The following is a 25,987-nucleotide window of genomic DNA, read 5'->3' as shown; positions in this document are numbered from 1 at the left end:
AGTATTTATAGTCAGAATGATGAGGTCAGGTGGAGAATGCTGCATCTGAGGATCCACTGGGTGGGGTTATAGAGTCTTGGGTAGCTTGGCAGGGGTATTGGACAAGTTGTGAGTAGACCTTCTGCAGTGTTCTATGTTTTTATGTGGGATAGCGATGAAGAAGTTTCTTGGCAAGTGGTTCAGCTATGTTATAGAAGCCATTGTTCTGGTTGAAATTGTTGGTTATGGAGATAAGCGATGATTCCAGGATTCTTCGGTATTGAGTGTTGTCTTCTGTGGCGATAAGTCTTGAGTTTCTGTAGTTGATTAAATGGTTGTGTGAATTGCGATGCTGTACACAGGCATTCCTTGTATCGTCAGTCCTGCTTGCGTATTGGTGTTCTGAAATACGTGTTTGGAGGTCTCTTGATGTTTCGCCCACGTATAATTTGTTGCAGTCATTACAAGGGATTATGTATACCCCTGCAGAGGATGGAAGCTTGTCCTGTCTACTACTGGTGATGTCCTTGATGGTCGTGGTTGTGGAGGTAGATACTTGGAATGATGTATTGGAAAAGATGTTGGAAACATGTTTGGCAATGGAGTTGGTGGGGAGGACTATGTATCACTTCTCGGCAGTGTCTTCTCTGGGTGTGCTGAAGATGTTTAATGCCCGCCGTCTGCAGTCTCTGATGAAATGACGAGGATAGTGGAGTTTAGAAAATACTTGTTCAATTATAGTGCATTCTTCCTCAAGGAACTCATTGCTGCAGATTCTGAGTGCGTGCAGGAAGAAGACTATAATTACACCACGTTTAGTTTTGGTGTCGTGGTGAGAGTAGAAGTGGAGAAGATCGTTTTGGTTGGTTGGTTTTCGATAGACTTTAAAACGAAGTTCATGGTCAGTTTTGCAGAGAAGAACATCAAGGAAAGGAAGAGTGTTGCTGACTCCTTCTTCAAGAGTGAACTGGACTGAGGGCTCGACCTGGTTGAGCTTGTCTTGGAGAGCTTGAACGTTGAAGCACCTGGGAGTTATGAGGAGAATGTCGTCAAAGTCACTTGTTCTATCTAGTCTGGAATATTGCTGCACTCTAACAGCACCTTTCAAGGCAGGTGAAATTGCCGACCTAGAAAATGTACAGAGAACTTTCACGGCGCGCATAACGGAGATAAAACACCTCAATTACTGGGAGCGCTTGAGGTTTCTAAACCTGTATTCCCTGGAACGCAGGAGGGAGAGATACATGATTATATACACCTGGAAAATCCTAGAGGGACTAGTACCGAACTTGCACACGAAAATCACTCACTACGAAAGCAAAAGACTTGGCAGACGATGCACCATCCCCCCAATGAAAAGCAGGGGTGTCACTAGCACGTTAAGAGACCATACAATAAGTGTCAGGGGCCCGAGACTGTTCAACTGCCTCCCAGCACACATAAGGGGGATTACCAACAGACCCCTGGCAGTCTTCAAGCTGGCACTGGACAAGCACCTAAAGTCAGTTCCTGATCAGCCGGGCTGTGGCTCGTACGTTGGTTTGCGTGCAGCCAGCAGCAACAGCCTGGTTGATCAGGGGCTGATCCACCAGGAGGCCTGGTCACAGACCGGGCCGCGGGGGCGTTGACCCCCGAAACTCTCTCCAGGTAAACTCCAGGTAAACATAATGGAGCCAGGTGACAGTCGAAGGAATAATGGTGGAGAAACGCTCGGCTTCCAGATGTTCCATGTATAAGTTCGCCAGGACCGCACTGAGTGGCGAGCCCATGTTAAAAGAGGTGATTTTCGAAAGAGAAACACGTAAAGCCGACACATAGTTCAACGAGGTCGATGAAATCGCTGGCCACAGAAGACAACACTCAATACCGAAGAATCCTGGAATCATCGTTTATCTCTATAACCAACAAATTCAACCAGAACAATGGCTTCTATAACATAGCTGAACCACTTGCCAAGAAACTTCTTCATCGCTATCCCACATAAAAACATAGAACACTGCAGAAGGTCTACTCACAACTTGTCCAATACCCCTGCCAAGCTACCCAAGACTCTATAACCCCACCCGGTAGATCATCAGATGCAGCATTCTCCACTTGACCTCAACATTCTGACTATAAATACTCCCGTACCTTCCACCCCAGGTAGATCTGTTTGTGACTTGAAAAAGCCCACTGTGTGGGAGAAACGTTGTCAATAAAGGATCACATTAAACTGCATATGTGTTTATGTTTCCATAGTGTCGGTATTTTATACCATTAATCTTCAACTATCCGAGGTTTTGACTGGCCAGGAGGACATGCAGGAAAAGTGGGTTTGCATGGCGGACACGGTAACATGGGATGGATGCCATCCAGCAGAGACCCGAATTAACTGTAACTGCCAGAAACATCCGCATGTTGCAAGATCAATAATAATAATAATGATAATAATAATAATAATAATAACAATAACAACAGTAACAATAATAACGCCAACAACAATGACAGCATCAAGTATAACGTCAATAAGTGCTATAACAGCATCAACAACAGCAATAACAACAACAATGACACCAATAACAATAACAACTACATCAACAATAGCAACACTAATATTGACAACTAAACCAAGTACCACAATAATAATATTAACAACAACAATAACACCAACAATAGCAACAGTGGTCAGTCGTCACGTGAGGTCACAGACCCTGAGCTGCTTTGGGGATTAGCGTGGACGGTTACAAAGCATGGCTTGCTTCTGCAGTGTTTTAAAAACTGAGGTTGGAGAGTTGAAGGAGGAGGTCTTGCTTCTCCAGGAGGAGATTAGGAGGCTGAAGGTCCACCTCAATGGGTCTGGGAGAGAGTGTGAGGTGGCTGGAGTTGTGGGGAATGAGACTTCTAGCAGTGAGGTGCAGTCTGTCTCTCGCTGTAAGGAGGCTGTAGTTGGGGAGGTAGCAACGGCTACCAGCAGTGAGGTGCAGCCCAGCACCTGCTACAAGTGGCGAGTTGTTCACAGTAATGGGAGGCGCATCAGAATAAGGAAAGTTAAGAGTGAAGATCTGAAGGTAGGAAATCGCTTCTCTGTTCTCCAGGATGAATGTACTTCAGTGGCCAGTGAAGGTAAGGGTACTACTGCCCCTGCTAATGAAGGTAAGCGCATTCTTGTGGTTGGTGACTCTCAGGTAAGATATATTGACCGTGCTTTTTGTAATAGGAATAAGATGAGAGATAATAGAGTGTGCTTCCCTGGAGCTGGTGTTGGGGACATTGTCAACAGGCTGGATAATATCATGTCAGGTAATGGGAACAAGCCCATTATCTGTCTCAGTGCTGGTGGAAATGATATTGGGAAGGGTAGGAGAGAAGAGCTGCTAGATAAGTACAGGTCAGCTATAGATTTCATTAAGTCTAAGGGAGGGATCCCAATCATATGTAGCATCTTGCCTAGAAGGGGAGTAGGAAATGAATGGTTGTCTAGGGCAATTGGTGTAAATTGCTGGCTAGACAGATACTGCAAGGAACTTGCAATCCCATTCATTGACAACTGGAACAACTTTTATGGCAAACATGATATGTATGCAAGGGATGGGGTACATCTCTCTGGGTCAGGGGTGGTAGCACTTGCAGACTCGATTGAGAAGGCCATTGGTGAAATGCCTATGATTTTAAACTGATGGAAGATAGAGGTATGGGTGTGTGTGGGAAACAAGCAGGTTGCAACACTAGGGTTGGAAACAGTAAATGTATAAAAGGCATTCAGCATGAAGTTATAAATAAAGACAATAGAACAGGTCAGCAAACAAAGGGGGACAGCAGAGGGCAGCAAGGGACTAGCTCCCTTAAGGTTTACTATACTAATAGCAGGAGTGTTAGAAATAAGATAGATGAGCTAAGATTAATTGCAAGTGCAGGAAACATAGATATTATTGCTATAACAGAGACCTGGCTCAATCTGAAAGATAGAGAGATGCCCTCTGAATGTCACATACAAGGCTATAAATTATTCCACACTGACAGGGTCAACAGGAAAGGTGGTGGAGTAGCGATGTATGTCAGAGACAATTTAAATTGTTGTGTTAGACAAGATATTAAATTAGAAGCGTCAGCCACTGAATCTGTTTGGTTACAGCTTCTCGAGGGCCTAGAAAAACTAATTTTGGGTGTGATTTACAGGGCCCCAAATCTTGATAGGGAGTGCAGTAAACTTCTATGGGACGAAATTCGTAAGGCATCTACATACGAAAATGTTGTGCTAATGGGAGATTTCAACTATAGACAGATTGACTGGAGCAATTTGACAGGAAATTTAGAGTCGGGTGACTTTCTTGATACGATCCAGGATTGTTTTTTAAAACAGTTTGTGACAGAGCCAACTAGGGGAAATAACCTCCTTGACTTGGTTCTTGCCAGTAGGGAAACACTAATTAATAATCTTGAGGTTAATGATGAGCTTGGGGAGAGTGATCACAAATCACTCAGTTTTAATATATCATGGAATTCCCCTAATAATGGCAATCAAGTCTCCGTCCCTGACTTTCGCTTGGCTGATTTCATAGGACTGAAAAATTACTTAGGTGGGCTGAACTGGAATGACCTGACTAAGGGTCAGGTAGGTGGTGATGGTTGCCGATATGATGCTTTCCAGAGCATAGTTCTAGCTGCTCAGTCAAATTATGTTCCAAATAGGGAAATCAGATCAAACAAAAATGATCCTAAATGGATGAACAATAGATTAAAATATCTGATTGGTCAAAAGAGAGGCATATATAGGCAAATCAAAAGAGGAGAGGGGCAATTAAGAAATCGATATATTCAGTTAAAGAGAGAAATAAAAAAGGGAATTAGAATAGCAAAAAGAGATTATGAGGTTAAAGTTGCAAAAGAATCGAAGACTAACCCAAAAGGATTCTTTCAGGTATACAGAAGTAAGATCAGGGACAAGATAGACCCACTCAAAAGTTCCTCGGGTCAGCTCACTGACAGTGATAAGGAAATGTGTAGAATTTTTAACACATACTTCCTCTCAGTTTTTACACAGGAGGATACCAGCGATATTCCAGTAATGATAAATTATGTAGAACAGGACGATAATAAACTGTGCACTATTAGGGTCACAAGTGACATGGTCCTTAGGCAAATAGATAAATTAAAACCTAACAAATCCTCAGGCCCTGATGAACTGTATGCAAGGGTTCTAAAGGAATGTAAAGAGGAGCTTAGCACACCTTTGGCTAATCTTTTCAACATATCACTACAAACTGGCATGGTGCCAGATAAGTGGAAAATGGCAAATGTGATACCTATTTTCAAAACAGGTGACAGGTCCTTAGCTTCGAACTATAGACCAATAAGCCTAACCTCCATAGTGGGAAAATTTATGGAATCAATAATTGCCGAGGCAGTTCGTAGCCATCTTGAAAAGCATAAATTAATCAACGAATCTCAGCATGGTTTTACAAAGGGGCGTTCCTGCCTTACGAATTTATTAACTTTTTTCACTAAGGTATTTGAGGAGGTAGATCATGGTAATGAATATGATATTGTGTATATGGACTTCAGTAAGGCTTTTGACAGGGTCCCACATCAGAGACTATTGAGGAAAATTAAAGCACATGGAATAGGAGGAGAAATTTTTTCCTGGATAGAGGCATGGTTGACAAATAGGCAGCAGAGAGTTTGCATAAATGGGGAGAAATCAGAGTGGGGAAGCGTCACGAGCGGTGTTCCACAGGGGTCAGTGTTGGGCCCCCTGCTGTTCACAATCTACATAAACGACATAGATGAGGGCATAAAGAGCGACATCGGCAAGTTTGCCGATGACACCAAAATAGGCCGTCGAATTCATTCTGACGAGGACATTCGAGCACTCCAGGAAGATTTGAATAGACTGATGCAGTGGTCGGAGAAGTGGCAGATGCAGTTTAATATAGACAAATGCAAAGTTCTAAATGTTGGACAGGACAATAACCATGCCACATATAAACTAAATAATGTAGATCTTAATATTACGGATTGCGAAAAAGATTTAGGAGTTCTGGTTAGCAGTAATCTGAAACCAAGACAACAGTGCATAAGTGTTCGCAATAAAGCTAATAGAATCCTTGGCTTCATATCAAGAAGCATAAATAATAGGAGTCCTCAGGTTGTTCTTCAACTCTATACATCCTTGGTTAGGCCTCATTTAGATTATGCTGCACAGTTTTGGTCACCGTATTACAGAATGGATATAAATTCTCTGGAAAATGTACAAAGGAGGATGACAAAGATGATCCCATGTATCAGAAACCTTCCTTATGAGGATAGACTAAGGGCCCTGAAACTGCACTCTCTAGAAAGACGTAGAATTAGGGGGGATATGATTGAGGTGTATAAATGGAAGACAGGAATAAATAAAGGGGATGTAAATAGTGTGCTGAAAATATCTAGCCTAGACAGGACTCGCAGCAATGGTTTTAAGTTGGAAAAATTCAGATTCAGGAAGGATATAGGAAAGTACTGGTTTGGTAATAGAGTTGTGGATGAGTGGAACAAACTCCCAAGTACCGTTATAGAGGCCAGAACGTTGTGTAGCTTTAAAAATAGGTTGGATAAATACATGAGTAGATGTGGGTGGGTGTGAGTTAGACCTGATAGCTTGTGCTAACAGGTCGGTTGCCGTGTTCCTCCCTTAAGTCAATGTGACCTGACCTGACTAGGTTGGGTGCATTGGCTTAAGCCGGTAGGAGACTTGGACCTGCCTCGCATGGGCCAGTAGGCCTTCTGCAGTGTTCCTTCGTTCTTATGTTCTTATGTTCTTAACAACACAATAACAAGCAATAACATAAACAGCAGCAACAACATCGAACAATAATAATGTCAACAACATTATCAATAACATCAGCAACATCAAAAGTAACAATAGCAATTTGTAGATGGATGGTTCAGAGAACCGACTTGTTGATAAATTAGACACATGTGCAACTCTTGGGTATCTTTATTGAGGAAACGTTTCGCCACACAGTGGCTTCATCAGTCCATACGTAGGAGAAACTTGAAGAACAGGAGGAAAATGAGGTAATCAGTCCCTCAACCTTGAGTCGATGTGTTCAGTCCATCAAGATTGATGGACTGAACACTGCAACAGGCCTACTGGCCCATGCGAGGCAGGTCCAATATTTCCACCGGCTTAAGCCAATGCCTTGACCTAGTCAGGTCAGGTCACATTCACTAAGGAAGGAGCACGGCATCAGACCTAGTAACACAAGCTAGGTAGGCTCAACTCACACCAACCCACACCCACTCACGTATTTATCTATTTTAAAAACTACACAACGTCTTAGTTTCTATAACTGTACTTGGGAGTTTGTTCCACTCATCCACAACTCTATTATCAAACCAGTACTTTCCTATTTCCTTCATGAATCTGAATTTTTCCAACTTAAAACCATTGCTGCGAGTCCTATCTAGGCTAAATATTTTTAGCACGCCATTTACATTCACTTTATTAATTCCTGTTTTCCATTTATACACCTCAATCATATCCCCCCTAATTCTACGCCTTTCTAGAGAGTGCTGATTCAGGGCCCTCAGTCTGTCCTCATAGGGAAGATTTCTGATACATGGGATCAACTTTGTCATCCTCCTTTGCACGTTTTCCAGTGCATTTATATCCATTCTGTAATACGGTGAGCAGAATCGTGGAGCATAATCTAAATGAGGCCTAATCAAAGATATAGAGTTGAAGAACAACCTGCTTACTTCTGTTATTTATACTTCTTCATATGAAGCCAAGGATCCTGCTAGCTTTATTGCGAACACTTATGCAGTGTTGTCTTGGTTTCAGATTACTGCTAACCAGAACTCCTAAATCCTTTTCACAATCAATAAAATTAAGATTTACATTATTTAGTTTATATGTGGCATGGTTATTTTCCTGTTCAACATTTAGAACTTTATATTTATCTATATTAAACTGGATCTACCACTTCTCCGACCACTGCATCAATCTATTTAAGTCATCCTGGAGTGCTCTAATGTCCTCATTAGAATGAATTGGACGGCCTATTTTGGTGTCATCAGCAAATTTGCTAATATCGCCATTTATTCCCTTTTCTATGTCATTCATGTAAAATGTGAACAACTAGGGGCCCAGCACTGACCCCTGAGGAACACCGCTTGTGACGTATCCCCATTCTGATTTCTCCCCATTTATGCAAACTCTCTGCTGCCTATTTGTCAGCCATGCCTCTACTCAGGAATTTTTTTTCCTATTCCATGCGCCTTAGGTTTCTCAAAAACCTCTGATGTGGAACTCTATCGAAAGCCTTACTGAAGTCTATGTACACAATATCGTATTCAATACCATGATCTACCTCCTCAAATACCTTAGTGAAAAAAGTTAGTAAATTCTTAAGACAGGAACGCCCCTTTGTAAAACTGTGCTGAGATTCATTAATCAGTTTATGCCTTTCAAGATGGCATCGAATTGCCTCGGCAATTATTGATTCTATAAATTTTCCCATTTATTGGTATATAGTTCGAAGCTAAGGGCCTGTCACCTGCCTTGTAAATAGGTACAGCATTACATTTGCCATTTTCTACTTGTCTGGAACTATGCTAATTTGCAGTGATATAATGAAAAGATTAGCCAAAGGTATGCTAAGTTCCTCTTTTCATTCCTTTAAAACCCTTGCAAACAGCTCATCAGGGCCTGGGGATTTGTTAGGTTTTAATTTCTCTATTTGTCTGAGGACCATGTCACTAGTTACTACAATCGTGCATAGTTTATTATCGTCCTGTTCTACATAATTTATTTCCGGAATTTCACTAGTACCTTCCTGAGTAAAGACCGAGAGGAAGTAAGTGTTGAAAAGTTCATACATATACTTATCACTGTCAGAGATCTGATCTGAGTTACTCTTATGTGGGCCTAAATCTTACTTCTGTATACCTGAAAGAATCCTTTTGGGCAAGTCTTCAAATCCCTTGCAACTTTGGCCTCATAATCCATTTTTGCTTTTCTTATTCCTTTTTTTTTATTTCTCTCTTTAACTGAACATATTGATTTCTTAACTGCCCTTTCCCTCTTTTGATATGCCTATATATGCCTCTCTTTTGACCATTTAGGATCATTTTTGTAGGATCTAATTTCCCTACTCGGAACAAAAATTGTCTGGGCTGCTAGAACTATGCCCACCCAGGTAATTTCTTAGTCCCATGAAGTTGGCTAAGCAGAAGTCTGGGACAGATACTTGATTGCAGTTATCTGGGTAATTCCATGATATATTGTAACTCAGTGGTTTGTGATTGTTTTTCCCAAGCTCAACGTTAGCCTCAAGATTATTAACTACACTAAGCAAATAACAACCCTAAATATGTAGGTTGAAGAAGCAATCAAGGACTAGAATCAGAACATGCACACTCGACTGAATGAATACCTTGATTTCCAAGACGACAAAACTGAACAAGACAAGTTGTCTGATGCAGTTATAATAAACAGTCCACACATTCCAAGTGACATAACACAAGAACAGTGCAAAGAAACTGCTATCAGGATAATACAGGACCACGTAAAAGTTATCGTGCAAAACAATGAAATCAAAGAAACACGTTTGCTAGGAAAACCAGGAAGTAAACACAGTATTATGATCAGACTTCATTCATATGATAAAAGAAAGGACCTAATTAAATCAGCAATTACAATGAAAAATGGAGTGTTCATCAACGAGTGTCTAACGAGGAAACGTCAAAACCTTCTGCTCAGGTTGAGAAAATTTAATCAGGAAAACAAAATACATCAATGTTTCACTCGAGATGGGAAAATACTAGTTAGGAAAACATCAACAGGACAACAATACACCATCTCAAACGAACATGATTTCTCTACCTTCCTTAGAAAAGCTGACATTTTTGTAACAGATTAGATAAGTGTCCTTAACACATATATACGTGTGGTGCATATAGTGTACCTTACTATTATATTGTGCATTATTATTTTTTTTCTTTTACTAGCTAATACCAGCTACCTCAAATAATTTTTACTTTTTAATTGCTATTAATTGCTCATAATTTTGTGTTGCAAGTCAAATCTTACTCCAAATTAATGTTATTAATTTTATTAATGGTTGCTACCTGTCCATTTAATTTTGTTTACCACTACTCTTTTTAGTCCCTTTTATATTGTGTGTGCAATTAGTGTATATTCCAATTACATTATTGTGTGAGTCCCAAAACTATCATTTGCTAGCTAGTACCAGCTAGTACCAGCTAGTACCAGCTAGTACCAACTACCTCATATTTCTCTACTTTTTATAGTGCAATTAATTGCTCAACTTATTATACATTACAAATCAGATCTTACTCCCAAACCAATATTATTTCATAGTGACTATCTGTCCATTGAACTTTGTTTACCATTACTTAATTTAGTCCCTTATATACTTTCTCCTTTATTTTAGCTTTATATAACTACCCTAGTTCATATATTCACAATTGTTAAAATAATCAAAGTGCTATTATCAGGTGCTAAAGTGTAATAGGTTCACTATTTTGTCATTATATTCCCAAGCTGTTAGAGTGTTCAGCAGAAGTTTGTGGTTACAGGAAAGTGGGTGCAGGAGGGAAGAGGAGCGATTGGTGGAATGATGATGTAAAGAGAGTAGTAAGGGAGAAAAAGTTAGCATATGAGAAGTTTTTACAAAGTAGAAGTGATGCAAGGAGGGAAGAGTATATGGAGAAAAAGAGAGAAGTTAAGAGAGTGGTGAAGCAATGTAAAAAGAGAGCAAATGAGAGAGTGGGTGAGATGTTATCAACAAATTTTGTTGAAAATAAGAAAAAGTTTTGGAGTGAGATTAACAAGTTAAGAAAGCCTAGAGAACAAATGGATTTGTCAGTTAAAAATAGGAGAGGAGAGTTATTAAATGGAGAGTTAGAGGTATTGGGAAGATGGAAGGAATATTTTGAGGAATTGTTAAATGTTGATGAAGATAGGGAAGCTGTGATTTCGTGTATAGGGCAAGGAGGAATAACATCTTGTAGGAGTGAGGAAGAGTCAGTTGTGAGTGTGGGGGAAGTTCGTGAGGCAGTAGGTAAAATGAAAGGGGGTAAGGCAGCCGGGATTGATGGGATAAAGATAGAAATGTTAAAAGCAGGTGGGGATATAGTTTTGGAGTGGTTGGTGCAATTATTTAATAAATGTATGGAAGAGGGTAAGGTACCTAGGGATTGGCAGAGAGCATGCATAGTTCCTTTGTATAAAGGCAAAGGGGATAAAAGAGAGTGCAAAAATTATAGGGGGATAAGTCTGTTGAGTGTACCTGGTAAAGTGTATGGTAGAGTTATAATTGAAAGAATTAAGAGTAAGACGGAGAATAGGATAGCAGATGAACAAGGAGGCTTTAGGAAAGGTAGGGGGTGTGTGGACCAGGTGTTTACAGTGAAACATATAAGTGAACAGTATTTAGATAAGGCTAAAGAGGTCTTTGTGGCATTTATGGATTTGGAAAAGGCGTATGACAGGGTGGATAGGGGGGCAATGTGGCAGATGTTGCAAGTGTATGGTGTAGGAGGTAGGTTACTGAAAGCAGTGAAGAGTTTTTACGAGGATAGTGAGGCTCAAGTTAGAGTATGTAGGAAAGAGGGGAATTTTTTCCCAGTAAAAGTAGGCCTTAGACAAGGATGTGTGATGTCACCGTGGTTGTTTAATATATTTATAGATGGGGTTGTAAGAGAAGTAAATGCGAGGGTCTTGGCAAGAGGCGTGGAGTTAAAAGATAAAGAATCACACACAAAGTGGGAGTTGTCACAGCTGCTCTTTGCTGATGACACTGTGCTCTTGGGAGATTCTGAAGAGAAGTTGCAGAGATTGGTGGATGAATTTGGTAGGGTGTGCAAAAGAAGAAAATTAAAGGTGAATACAGGAAAGAGTAAGGTTATGAGGATAACAAAAAGATTAGGTGATGAAAGATTGAATATCAGATTGGAGGGAGAGAGTATGGAGGAGGTGAACGTATTCAGATATTTGGGAGTGGACGTGTCAGCGGATGGGTCTATGAAAGATGAGGTGAATCATAGAATTGATGAGGGAAAAAGAGTGAGTGGTGCACTTAGGAGTCTGTGGAGACAAAGAACTTTGTCCTTGGAGGCAAAGAGGGGAATGTATGAGAGTATAGTTTTACCAACGCTCTTATATGGGTGTGAAGCGTGGGTGATAAATGTTGCAGCGAGGAGAAGGCTGGAGGCAGTGGAGATGTCATGTCTGAGGGCAATGTGTGGTGTGAATATAATGCAGAGAATTCGTAGTTTGGAAGTTAGGAGGAGGTGCGGGATTACCAAAACTGTTGTCCAGAGGGCTGAGGAAGGGTTGTTGAGGTGGTTCGGACATGTAGAGAGAATGGAGCGAAACAGAATGACTTCAAGAGTGTATCAGTCTGTAGTGGAAGGAAGGCGGGGTAGGGGTCGGCCTAGGAAGGGTTGGAGGGAGGGGGTAAAGGAGGTTTTGTGTGCGAGGGGCTTGGACTTCCAGCAGGCATGCGTGAGCGTGTTTGATAGGAGTGAATGGAGACAAATGGTTTTTAATACTTGACGTGCTGTTGGAGTGTGAGCAAAGTAACATTTATGAAGGGATTCAGGGAAACCGGCAGGCCGGACTTGAGTCCTGGAGATGGGAAGTACAGTGCCTGCACTCTGAAGGAGGGGTGTTAATGTTGCAGTTTAAAAACTGTAGTGTAAAGCACCCTTCTGGCAAGACAGTGATGGAGTGAATGATGGTGAAAGTTTTTCTTTTTCGGGCCACCCTGCCTTGGTGGGAATCGGCCGGTGTGATAATAAAATAAAAATTCCCAAGCTCATTTTTTTTTCTCTCCTCTTGTCCACATAGTCACATTTATTAAAATACTCCAGGTGCTATTGACTACCTCAGGTGCTATTGATTTTGTTTTTAATACATTTTTTTATTATTATATTCATTAGCTCCTTTATTTTAGCTGTAAATATCTACTGTAGTTCATAAACTCACTTGTTAAAATAATTAAGGTGCTATTAGTTGCTTAATTGTATAACTGAATTATCAATTCTGTAATAATCCCATTTTCTTTTAAATTTTTACAAGTTTTAGATTAATCACGGCGTCTTAGCCATAAGTCTAGTTGTAGATTCAATATAAATCTTATATCATTTTACTCAGAAAATCTAGTTTGTAAAATTACTCTCATCCTATGATTACAGACATAGATCCTGATGTAAACTTTTTACTAAATGAATTACATGAATCAACCAGTAACTGTAATTACTACACAGCAGACCAAGCAAAGACATTACTCAGTGCAAACAATAACATAACCATCTTTAACTACAATGTCAGATCCTTGAGCAAACATTATGACGACCTCACAGCATTACTCAATTCCCTTCATTCCAATATATCAATCATCACACTTACAGAAACCTGACTTAAGCCTGATATTACAGAGGTCTATACCATTCCTGGCTACATGGCTATACACAACTGTAGAACAGACCAGCAAGGGAGAGGAACAGCTATATACTACTCAAATCAACTCAAATGTATCAAAAAATCTTGCACAAGGGATGAACATGGAGAATATATCATAGCCAAATTGAAATCAAAAGACCTGCAAAAATCCCTCACAGTTATAAAAATCTACAGAGTACCACAGTCAAACATTTACCACTTTAGTGAAACACTAAGAAACATGATTACTGATGTACACATGAATCAAGACCACCTACTACTAACAGGAGATTTCAACATAAACATACTACACGACCAGGACCCACAAGTAACCGAATTCACAAACACTATGAGTAACTGCCTGTTGCTACCAGCAATATCTAAACCTACAAGAATCACCGAGACAAGCATCTCCTTAATAGACCACATCTGGACAAACACCATATCTCCTTTAAAATCAGGCATAATCACAGGCAACACTACAGACCACTACCCAAACTTTCTCATAACTAATCTGGGCAAACTGCCACAAGACATTACTAAAGTAACCTTCAGACTACATAACGAGACAGCAGTTAACAACTTTATAGCAGCTATGAATAACATCGATTGGCAAAATGAGCTCGAAACATATACAGATATGAAGGAATGTATAAATAATTTTCTAAAAAAAAGCCCAATGCCTCTGTAACAGACATTGCCCCAGAAAAACTAAACAGATCGCAGCAAAGAGACTCAATAATCCCTGGCTAACACCAAGCATCCTCAAATCCATTAACACAAAGCACAAATATGAAAAACAGTATAGAATGGGTCAAAGAACTAGAGAACAGTCGAAAAGTTACTCGTCAGCACTTACCAGCCTGATAAGAAGGTCAAAAAAAATTGTGTTATGAAAATAAATTACATAACATCAAAGGTGATATGAAAAAAACTGGAAAACTCTATCTGAAATTCTTGGAACTAAAAAGTTATCCAAAAATAAAACAATCAAACTAACAAAATCAGATGAACCCCAACTCACACCAACTGAAACAGCAGACAGTCTCAATGTTCTCTTCTCCACCACAGGAAAAAAATCTAGCAAACAAAATACCAAGCACAAACACCCGTCCATCAGACTACCTCATAGGTACCTACCCAAATACGCTATTCCTAGCTCCAACCAACCCCATAGAAGTTATGCTCATCATAAACACCCTTAAAAACAAGGCAGGAGACATAAACAACTTGCCTGCTTTTATGTACAAAAAAGCTTCTCAAGTATTGTCACCAATTATTGCAACGCTCTTTAACAAATCCATTGAATCATCTACCTTCCCAACAATCCTCAAAATAGCGAGGGTCACTCCGATCCATAAAGGAGGTGACCAAGCTGACTTGAATAACTATAGACCAATATCTAACTTTCCACTGCTCTCTAAAATCATTAAAAAATTAATTCATTGATGGATCTATTCCTACCTCGTTTCACACAACATACTAAACCCTTGTCAGTTTGGATTCAGGAATAATAAAAGCACAAATGATGCTATCATACCCATGCTAGAACTAATATATACCGCACCTGAAAAGAAAGAAGTCCCGCAGGGCTTTCGATGCAGTCGACCATGAACTGCTGTACTCTAAATTAATGCACTATGGTATCAGAGGCCACTCCCTCAACTACCTAAAATCATACCTTAGTAACAGAACTCAATATGTGTATGCAAATGATATAGACTCTTCCACCCAACCAATCACAAGGAAGCATCCTTGGACCACTCCTCTTTCTCATCTACATCAATGATCTACCGAATGCATCACAGCTACTCAAACCCATATTATTTGCAGATGACACTACATATGTCTTTTCTCACCCAAACACAGTCATACTAGCAAACACAGACAATGCTGAATTGCAGAAAATATCTGCCTGGATGATGACTAACAAACTTACCCTGAACACTGATAAAACCTATTTCATTCAGTTTGGAAACAAAGCTGCAAATAATCCAATTAACATAACGCTAAATGGATCATCAGTCACAAGACTCACAGAGGGAAAATTCCTAGGTATCCACCTTGACAGTAGCCTTAAGTTCCGGACACACACACAACAAATCACCAAGAAAATCTCCAAGACTGTAGGCATACTGTCAAAGATAAAGTGCTACGTTCCACAATCAGCTCTCCTGGCACTGTACCATTCACTCATATACCCTTATCTTACATATGGAATTTGTGCATGGGGATCAACAACATCCAATCACCTAAAACCCCTCATAACCCAGCAAAAGGCAGCAGTAAGAATGATAACAAATTCCCACTCCCGCCAGCATACTCCACCAATTTTCAAAAGTCTGAATCTGCTCACCATTAAGAGCATCTATACTTATTCATGTGCCTACTACATACACAGAACAATACAAACAAATATAAACCCTCCACTCAAACTTCTCACAAACCTAAACAGGACACATGACCACAAGACACAGATCTCTTTTTGATATACCTCGTGTCCATATCACACTGTGTATAAACTCTGTGCACATAAAGGGCCCCAAAATATGGAATTCATTACCAGAAGATATTAAAGTAACCCAGTCTGAAAATCAATTTAAGACTCTTCTCAAAAGCCACTTAATCACCCTAGACTAAATGCTAAATACTCAGTACACACTTACTCACCTATGTACTCCCACATCATAACTTCAACAATCACATTGAACCTTTTATCCATTGTTGACAGGAATATAATTGAATCATTGTTTTCACAAAAGCATTTTAGAATATAAATATATCTTTGTCTTATACAAATTTTGATTCATTTATAATTAATATTCTACTGTACAACTATGAAATAATTACTATCCTACTGTACAACTATGATATACTCCTTAGTATTAAGTAGACTGTAAGCCAATAATGTTAAGTTGGCCCATAATGCCGAGGCATAATAGAGGCTCTCTTTGTATTGCAACCCACTATTGTAAATACAAAATCTCAATGTAATGTTTGCAAAGACATAAAATAAATAAATAAATAAAATAAAATTAGTGATTCTTTGTTGGCAAGAACCAAGTCAAGCAGGTTGTTTCCTCCAGTTGGTACCGTCACAAACTGTTTTAAAAGAAATCCTGAACCGTATCTAAAAAGTCACTAGACTGAAAATTTACTGTCACATTGTTCCAAATCAATTTGTCTGACGCTAAAATCTCCCATTAACACAACATTTTCATATCTAGACGCCTTATGAATTTCGTCCCATAGCAACCTACCGCACTCCCTGTCAAGGTTTGGGAGCCTATAAATCAAACCTAAAATTAATTTTTAACGACCTTCAAGAAACTGTAGCCAAACAGATTCTGTGTTCGATGTTTCTAATCTTACATCTTGTCTAACACAACAATTTAAATTATCACTGACTTACATCACCACTCCACTACCTTTCCTGTTGACCCTATCAATGTGGAATACTTTATAACCCTGTATGTAGTATTCAGAAGGCATTTCTTTATCTTTCAAGTTGAACCAGGTCTCCATAATAGCAATAATATATATATTACCTGCTCTTGCAAGTAATCTTAGCTCATCCATCTTACTTCTGAGACTCCTACTATTTGTATAGTAAACCTTAATGGAGCTAGTCACTCGTTCCCCTCTGTTATCTCTGTTTGTTGAACAATTGTTTCGCCTTTAGTAGCAACTCTATTTTCAATGTTGCCTTTTAAACATATCCCTGGGGTATTCTGATAATATCTTCAGTTTTCAACCCTATTACTGCAGCCTGATTGTTTCCCAAAAACATCCATACCAATATAATCTATCAGTTTAAAGTCCTAGACAAGTCATCAATGACCCCCTCAGTCGAATTGGCCAATATAACCACTCCATCCCCAGAGAGATGAACCCCATCCCTTGCATGCATAACATGTTTGCCATAGAATTTGCCCCAGTTATCAATGAATGGGGTTGCAAGTTCCTTGAAATACCTGTCTAGCCAGCAATTTATACTAGTTGCCCTAGACATCCATTCATTACCCACTCCCTTTCTAGGCACAATGTTACATATGATTGGGATCCCTCCCTTAGACCTGATTATTTCTATGGCTGACCTGTACTTATCCAGCAGCTCCTGTCTCCTGCCCTTCCCAATGTCATTTCCACCAGCACTAAGACAGATAATGGGTTTGTTCCCATTACCTGACATAATATTATCCAACTTGCTGACTATGTCACCAACACCAGCTCCTGGGAGACACACCCTCTGTCTGACCTTCCTATCTCTGTTACAAAAAGCATGGTCCACATATCTTACCTGAGAATCTCCTACATTCAGAATATTCTTATCTTGATTAGCAGGGGAGTCAGTGGTACCTTTAACCTCACTAACCACTGAAGTACACTCGTCCTGGAGAACAGACAATCAATTTTCTACCTTCACATCTTCCCTGTTAACCTTCCTTATCTTCCTTCTTCCTGAACTGTGAATCACTTGCCACTTAAAGTGGCTGCCACTCTCCAAATTACTGCTGGAGGTGCTGGTGCTGGACTGCACCTCAGTGCTGGTAGCCTTCTCGTCCTCCCCACTTTCAGCCTCCTCGCAGTGAATAACAGACTACACATCACTGTTGGTAGTCTCATTTCCCTCCACCACTCCAGCCACCTCACACTCACTCCCAAACCGATCGAGGTGAACCTTCAGCCTCCCTGTTTTCTCCTTCAACACTCCACCCTCAGATTTTAAAACACTGCAGAAGCAAGCCATGGCTTTGTAACCCTCTACATTAATCCTCAAAACAGCTCAGGCCCCCTGATCTGTCGTGACCACTGACCACTGACCACTGACCACTGACCACTGACCACTGACCACTAGCCATTCCATTCAGAATCATAATAGGGAATTAGTAATGACTTTTTATACAATGGCGTACAGTTTATTTTTTGGTTTAATATCTTTGTTATGCTTCCTATACCCAAGGTGTGGGCGGCAGTCGAAATATTAGAGGCACATAATGGGTCCATGTCTGCAATACAGGATTAAAGACAGGTGCAGAACAAGTTAATGTTCTAACAACGTTTCGTTCTGTGTGGTATCGATAACGCTCTACACAGAACAAAACATTGTGATAATAAAAGCTTGAGTGGCACCTGTGTCTTTACTTTCAGTTAAGCTTTAGTTTATCAGGTGAATCAACGGGCCTCTTGATCAGTTCCATGGGCTAATATTAGGCATCAGACTCTGCACTCTGCTGTCAATGAACGATGCTGATGGCACAAATAAAGTAAATGAGAGGTAACGACATTGTACTCTATCCATGTACAGGAAGTAAGTGGCACTCCCGCAGAAAGTTACTCACTCCGGCCTTCCACTTCAAGATCCTAGAGGACTTCCTGGGGGTGTTCAACACCCAGAGCAGCAAATTGGTCAAGAAACTGACGAAGGTTGCAGACGGAAACGTTTTCAACATCTTTCCTTACATAACACTTTGTACCTTGGACATCATCTGTGGTGAGTGACATGTTTTGCATTGTTGATTCACTAACAAAACTGAAAGGGACAAAAAATAAATGACGTTTCGTTCCGTCGTGGACTATTTACAAGTCAACTGCTATTTCATTTAGCAGAATCAGAACAAAAAAATCACCCCACTAAGCAGCTACCTTTCCCTCAACACTTGCATAGTTCCAGTAGGACCTGAATCTCATTTTTTTCTGTGGATACCACACAGAACAGTCAGGTACCAACTTTTACAGCGCCATTATAATGGTCCATGATTAACTGTAATGTTATCTAGTATTAATTTACAATATGTGAGATAGTTGTGAATGGCTGCAGTTATGTTACAAGACATTATTTTTTATGCTACTTGTAGGAATAAATTTACAAATCGCTCAAACTGGCTACAATACACGACTGTGGGGGTCATCATTCTCGGGGAGGACCTGAAGACTACAATGGAAATAAGCAATTATATTTGGTTTTCTTGGCTCATCTCCTTGGATATTAACACCCCAGGGTTAATTTCCAGTGGAGTCCTGCAATCCTCTCTCTCTCTCTCTCTCTCTCTCTCCAACCCCCCAGGGAGCAGCTCTTGTTGGTGTAAAGAAATATGACCAACATTTTTCTTAGTCCTGCATTCGAAACATGAATCCTTGAGTTCTGATCTGAAGGCCCTACCGCTTTAGCGCCTTCCTATATATAATAAATGCTTCAGACATTCAGACAGTGTGTTTTCCTCACCCTGACAGAAACAGCCATGGGTTGCTCTGTCAACGCTCAAGACAACGATAATTCAGATTACGTCAAGGCAGTGTACAGGTGAGTATTACTGACCAGCCTCTTACTACTTCTGCTTCTACTACTACATCTACTACAACAACAACTACTACTACTAATAATAATAGTAATTAATAATGAAGATTAGATAAACTCATTTTACAAAGTCGACTGTACATCAACACAGTGATGTGACAGAATTTGTTCTTGAGTCGATGTCACAAAGAATGTTCAAAAGCAGGTGCAAATCTGAATATATTTTCAAGCACATTTCATGTGCATCACTTCATTCTTTCAAAGGATTTTTCAGTTATTGCAGTATTTGGGACGTTCATCAGTGTGACTACTGATAAATATTACGATATATGGACTGTAAAAGTGTTAATAGTAATTTTTTGACTCAGCAAGCTAGTTGATGACTTTTGAGATGTGAATTTGATATGTCTCACCTACACAGAGATTGTACTCACCACGCTTCTCATCCATTCTCTTCTCTTCTGTAGAATCAGTTACCTTGTGCAGCAACGGACAGCCGTCCTGTGGCAACAGTCAGACATTATTTACTGGCTGATGGGGTACGCTAAGGAGCACGATGCTTGTCTCAAGATTCTTCACGATTTTACACGACAAACCATCACCAGAAGACGCAAAGCTTACGAGCAGAGGAAGCTGAAAAGTAATGAAGAAGGCACTGAATTACAAGGTAGGAAGAGGCAGACGTTACAAGAAAATTTTGATGTTCATTTAGAGATTAGATGAGTTTCATAAATTGAACTGACTCGTCACTCTGATGAGTGTAAGCATAAATGTGTCAGCGTTGACTTTAGCAGTAGGAGTAAAGTTGTCAACTCCTCAATGGTATTGTACTTACACTGGCGGTTAAGTCATTGAAGGTGGTCAGGTTAATATAGTTCGGGTTACATCTATCCACGATGACTGTTGAAACGTCCCTTTCTTATTCTAGCTAGTTAGGGCGACGCCAGGGAAGGGTGCCAGGTAAGGGCTGGAGCCCTCCATTCCCAGTAAATTCCATCAGATCCAAAAACCCAAATAAAAAAAAAAAAAATATTGCTGCTTCTTCAAACAAAGTGACACCCCTGTGCCCCTTTTCTATACAACTTCTGGAGTCGCCACTGTTTAGAACATAAGAAAGGAGGTGCACGACAGCAGGCCTACTGACCCATACATGGCAAGTCCTTCTCAAAACAATCATTCCTACCCACCTATTTGTCAGCCTTTTCCAAAAGCTATCCAAGAATTTGCTTCAATACCTTAGGAAAGCCGCATGATGAGGCACGCTGGTACTGGCTTTAAGTTTTGCTTACAGTGGTGTTTCTGCTGTATACTATCTGCTGTATACAAAAAGTACATGTTGAGAATTAAGTGATCTTAGACGCATTTCTTGTTTTGTTTCTCGTTAAGGTGAGAAGAAGCGCCTTGCCTTCCTGGACCTGCTGCTGGAGTCATCAACTGAGGGAGGGAAGAACCTGACTGACCAGGACATACAGGAGGAAGTGGACACCTTCATGTTTGAGGGCCACGATACCACCACCGCCGCCATCAACTGGATGCTCTACCTCATGGGCCATCACCCACACATCCAGGTGAGCTCTGCCTCCTTGGGTGCCACCTGAGGTGCAATAATTACACTCAGGTAGACAATGGCAAGAACCGATAAGTGAAGAAAAAGACACAGGCAGCAGAAAATCTTAATGCTACAAATAGATGACCCGTGCCTTGGTGGCTCCTTCAGCTCACACACTGAGTGTTCGTGATTAGATTTGATTTGATTTGATTGAATTGTCAGGAAATGCATCCTGACACAGGTCTTAATCCTAAGATAACCCATCCGAAGGTCTCGGAGATGTCAATATAATTCAGCTGTTCTGTGGCCTCGATCAAGATCTTAATGTAGTCCCTGTGAGTTCTTCGGAGAAATATTATTTTATGTTCAACAATGGGCTGAGACCATCAGGTCTCCCATCATTGTCTCTGGGTCTTGCGTTGGGTGGTCGGGTAAATTTGCCAGTTAACGCACTGACTCTGTTTTGCCCATCATGCATATATTAATGAAGGTCTTCACAATAGTTTCGAATGTCTCTTTGTTCCCTTTTGAGTCTATCAGGTTGCATATGATATAGGTGAAGCACGTGATAGCCGACATAATTTGATGGTTCAAGGGTAATAAGGGATGTTTTGCAATGCTCTCTTGGGCTACAGTGTTCCTCACCGGAGACTGTTGTGGTGCCAGGGTTGACGCGTTGGCTGCAGCATGGGGCCTTGAGCAGGAGAATCGCAAGCTGGCTGAGGAAGTGTGCAACCCCGTTGCTTACGTTTACTCTGCGTCTTTCGTTTCCAGCGAAGTGGCACTAAATTCCGTGTTGCTGATGCCTCCTCTAGACGAGGCTGCTGTGTAGTTGTGAAGGCTCTAATTTGCATTGGAGGTTGGGCAACTGGAGTTTTCCATGTTACCTTGATACGGCGGAGCCTCTTTGGTAGTGCAGGTTCCAGGCATGATGTTCCTTGCCGCATTTAGGACATAAAGGTTCCGTAGTTTTTACCTCCCTTCAGTTTACTCAAGCAGTTCTTGGTCGAGTGAGATCCGCTGCAGATGCAGCATACTTCTTTAAATTGACATCGGACGCTGAGATGGTTGTACCTGTGGCACATGAAGTACCTGAAAGGTTCTGGGTTGTACACCCTAACCAGGTGTGTTCCCCAGCAACCGAGATCCAGTTGTGTTGGAAGGGGTCCTTTATGTTATATCAAGACCTGCCTCGTAAGTATGTTGCCGTCTTTCTTCTCTCGGAGCCGCTCAGCTTTCAGAATGGTTTTGTTACATTGGACTGCATCGAGAGGCAGGTGTAGCGAACAGCGCATTAGAATGCCTTTCGTCACTCGCTCTATGGATTTCAGTTCTGTGAGAACGAATGTTGATTCGTGGTTGTTCACCTTCTGTAATGCCTTATAGGGCTCTTTGTTTCGGTGAGTGAGAATAAACTCTCCTTTCAATTTTGGGGACACTGATATCTTCAGGCTGTATTTCCTCTCCAGGTGAATTATAGCACCGTACACGGTGTCATGGTGTTCTTTGTTGATGCAAGGAAACACTGTGCCTCCCCTTGGACTTTGAAGATCGTACTTCCTACCAACCTGCGCTATACGGTATTTCTGTAGGTGGGATGGGCATTTCTTCATTCATACCTATCTTACTGGCCAGGCTGATTTCACTTGTATCACTGATCCAAGAGCCCAGGGAGTCCAGTGAGTGGTCTCGCAGCTTCTTCGCCAAAACTGCGCCCCACATCTCCAAATCAGAATCCTCGGTTGAGTCCTTGGAAGATCATGACCTCTTACTTTCGGAAGTAGCCATGAGCTTCCGCGTGCCTCCCTCATACGGATGAACACGAGTGATAATCAGTCCCTTAGCTTTGGAGTTAGTGAAGAGCACCGTAGTCTTAGAGAAACTGATGCACAGTCATGGAGCTTGGAGCTTATATACCGGCGACGGGTGAAGGACATGCAGCAGATGAAGGCATTGTCACTGGCAGGGGGAATTTCCCAGTGGAAGTAGATGATACCCTAGGAATGGGTCAGTAGTAAGCAAGAAAGTTGTGTAGATGTCCTCTAAACCAAGATTCAACGATGTTGCAGTGTCTGACAAATTTTCCATAAATGGCATACAGTACCGACAAGATACATTAGACACTTGTGCAACATCTAGGTCTAATTCTTCATCTTGTCGGTAGTGTGTATCGTTTATGCACAACATATCACGTACGTCCTGCGATTAGCAGACGGAGGGTCGAACCACCAACCCCGCTTCATTTCTCCTGTCTTGAGTAAGTCTCTATCCTCGGACATCAGTACTGATGGCCTTAATAACACCTTTCAAGGCTGAGGGACTGATCACCTTACACTACTTCGCGTCTTCCACCATCTCCAGTATTATTCGCTGTATTATATTGATACGGACACTGATTGGCTCCACTATACAGATGCCCAAGTGTTACATACGCGTCGAATTTTGTAAACCAATTAACATGTAATAATGGCAAAATGTCACATTACTTGCACGAGTCTTTTTGTACATGAATGGTATACAATGGAGAAAATGGTATAAAACACTGCCACGATGGAAAAATAGACATAAATGAAGCAAAATGTGATTACGCTTCGCCCACACAGTGGGCTTTATCAAGTCACATAGAACACTACCTGAGCAGAGGGAACATAGTGATGTGAAAGGTAAGAGGAATGTTGAAGCTGATTGTTGAGAAGGATCTGCCCAGCATGAGGAAATAAGTCTGATGCTATACAGGATAAAGATGAAAAAGTTTCTTGGCAAAGGGTTCAGCTATGTTGTAAAAACCGTTGTTCCGGTTGAATCTGCTGGATATACAAATGATTGGTGATTCTAAGATCCTGCGGTACTGAGTGTCTTCTTCCCTGGCGATGAGTATTGCGTCTCTTAATTTATTTAAATGGTTGTGGAAGTTTCGGTGCTGAACGGAGGTATTCCTCAGATCGTCTGTTCTGCATGTGTATTGGTGTTCTGAAGTACGTGGTTAGAAGTCTCTAGATGTTTCGCTCACGCATAATTGGTTGCAGTCATTGCAAAGGGATTATGTATACCCCTTGTGATGTTCCTTACTGATGTCCTTGGTGGTGGATGTGGAGATAGATACTTGGAAAAGATGTTGGAGATGTGTTTGGCAGCAGAGTTAGTGGGGAGGATTATGTATCTCCTCTCGGCAGTATCTCGTTTGGGTGAGTTGATGTTAAAGCCTGGCGCCTGCACTCTCTAATGAAGTGATGATAGTGAAGTTTAGAAAATACTTGCTCCATGAACGAGCAGTCTTCGTTAACTACTACAGATTCGGAGGGCACGGAGGAAGAAGCCTATAATTACATCACGTTTAGTTTTAGTGTCATAGTGAATGTGTAAGTGGAGAAGACCGTTTTGGTTGGTCGGAAGATCAACCAACATGAACATCAAGGAAAGGAGGAGTGCCGTCGATTTCTTCTTCTATTATAACTTAGATTGAGGGCTCGACCTGGTTGAGCTTATAGTGGAAAACAGGAACGTTGAAGCGTCTGGCTGGAGCAGGAAGGTCAAGGGAGTCATCAAGCTTTCTGCGCAGGAGATCAATGTCTTGTGTAGTAGGTACCTTGGTCAATAGGGACGTTACGTCTACGCTGGAGAGTTTCTTGTTCCTGATGTTAATATTGCGGATGCGATTGAAGCGATCACCAGAGTGTTTAAGATATGCTCGACTGAGTGTACATAAAAGTTTAAAAAGATGTTTAGCAAGAATCCCTGAGAGTTGGTGAGGAGCACTGCCTATTCCAGAGGAGATGGGCCTCAGCAGAATTCTTGGCTTGTGAGTTTTCAGCAGGTCATGCATCCTGGTTGGTTTGGGGTTGCTGAGAATAGTGTGAAGAAGTTTCTTCCCGTGTTCTGAGTGCCTCTTTATGAGGTAAGTTTTACGAAAAAAAATTTGGTTGGGTTGTCCACTGTCGAGTACAGAAACCGAAGCCCTCAGCTTAAGCCTCAAATTTGCTACACTAATGAAGAAACCGAAACAAGACCTCCACTTCACCTCTAAAAACTACAGACTATCTCTCCCTCCAGGCTCGAGTTCATGAAGAACTGGACAGCATCTTCGAAGGAACAGACCGACCAGCCACCATGGATGACATCCGACAGATGAAATACACTGAGAACTGTATCAAGGAAGCTCTCAGATTCTTCCCGTCTGTTCCTTACATCGGCAGACATCTCAAGGAAGACATCGTTATCAGTGAGACCCTTCCTACTTTCTTTATATTATCACTGTTACTTGAAGACCACCTCTGATAAAGGAACTGAAGCTATCTTCTCTTTCCTTGGATCCAAACTGATTTCCTCGTATTTCCCAGATGCAACCCTTTAATAATAATACTACTACTAATAATAAAAATCATCTCATATCAAAAAACTTAATTAAACCAATAAATATTAATGCCTGTAATCATTCAACCAGTTTAAAACTACTAAGTAATCCCTATTGACTCAAGACTAGTAAATCGTTTTAAAATATTAATCCACTTTTAAAATTGGACTGTGTAATATTGTAAAGTGTAATACTTTTATTTGTTTCTTGCTACCCCTCTACTATAAATCTTAATAATTATAAAATTTTTGTCTACTTCTCATTTGTAATAATGTAAAATAATGAATAATAAAAAAAATTGACGACTCCATAACATATACAGTTTTAAGTAGTGTGTTAGTATTGACATTAGTCTGCGAGGCATGCTGAGGCATGCTG

At 40.8% G+C, this 25,987-nt stretch overlaps 1 protein-coding gene across 2 annotated transcripts in view; it reads left to right on the top strand.

Annotated features, from left to right (window-relative positions):
* Positions 1-25,987, top strand: part of LOC128686658 (cytochrome P450 4C1-like) — a 123,396-nt gene that overhangs the window by 56,616 nt on the left and 40,793 nt on the right. For both annotated transcript variants that reach the window (XM_070087351.1, XM_070087345.1), the window contains exons 6-10: positions 18,720-18,905; positions 19,646-19,715; positions 20,177-20,376; positions 21,096-21,277; positions 25,309-25,477. In XM_070087351.1, the coding sequence (XP_069943452.1) occupies positions 18,720-18,905; positions 19,646-19,715; positions 20,177-20,376; positions 21,096-21,277; positions 25,309-25,477 (807 nt within the window). The remainder of the gene's footprint in view (positions 1-18,719; positions 18,906-19,645; positions 19,716-20,176; positions 20,377-21,095; positions 21,278-25,308; positions 25,478-25,987) is intronic.

This window comes from Cherax quadricarinatus, chromosome 2 (genome assembly GCF_038502225.1).
Source record: "Cherax quadricarinatus isolate ZL_2023a chromosome 2, ASM3850222v1, whole genome shotgun sequence".
Taxonomy (NCBI): Eukaryota; Metazoa; Arthropoda; class Malacostraca; order Decapoda; family Parastacidae; genus Cherax; species Cherax quadricarinatus.
This window is presented reverse-complemented; position numbering and strand designations above follow the sequence as displayed.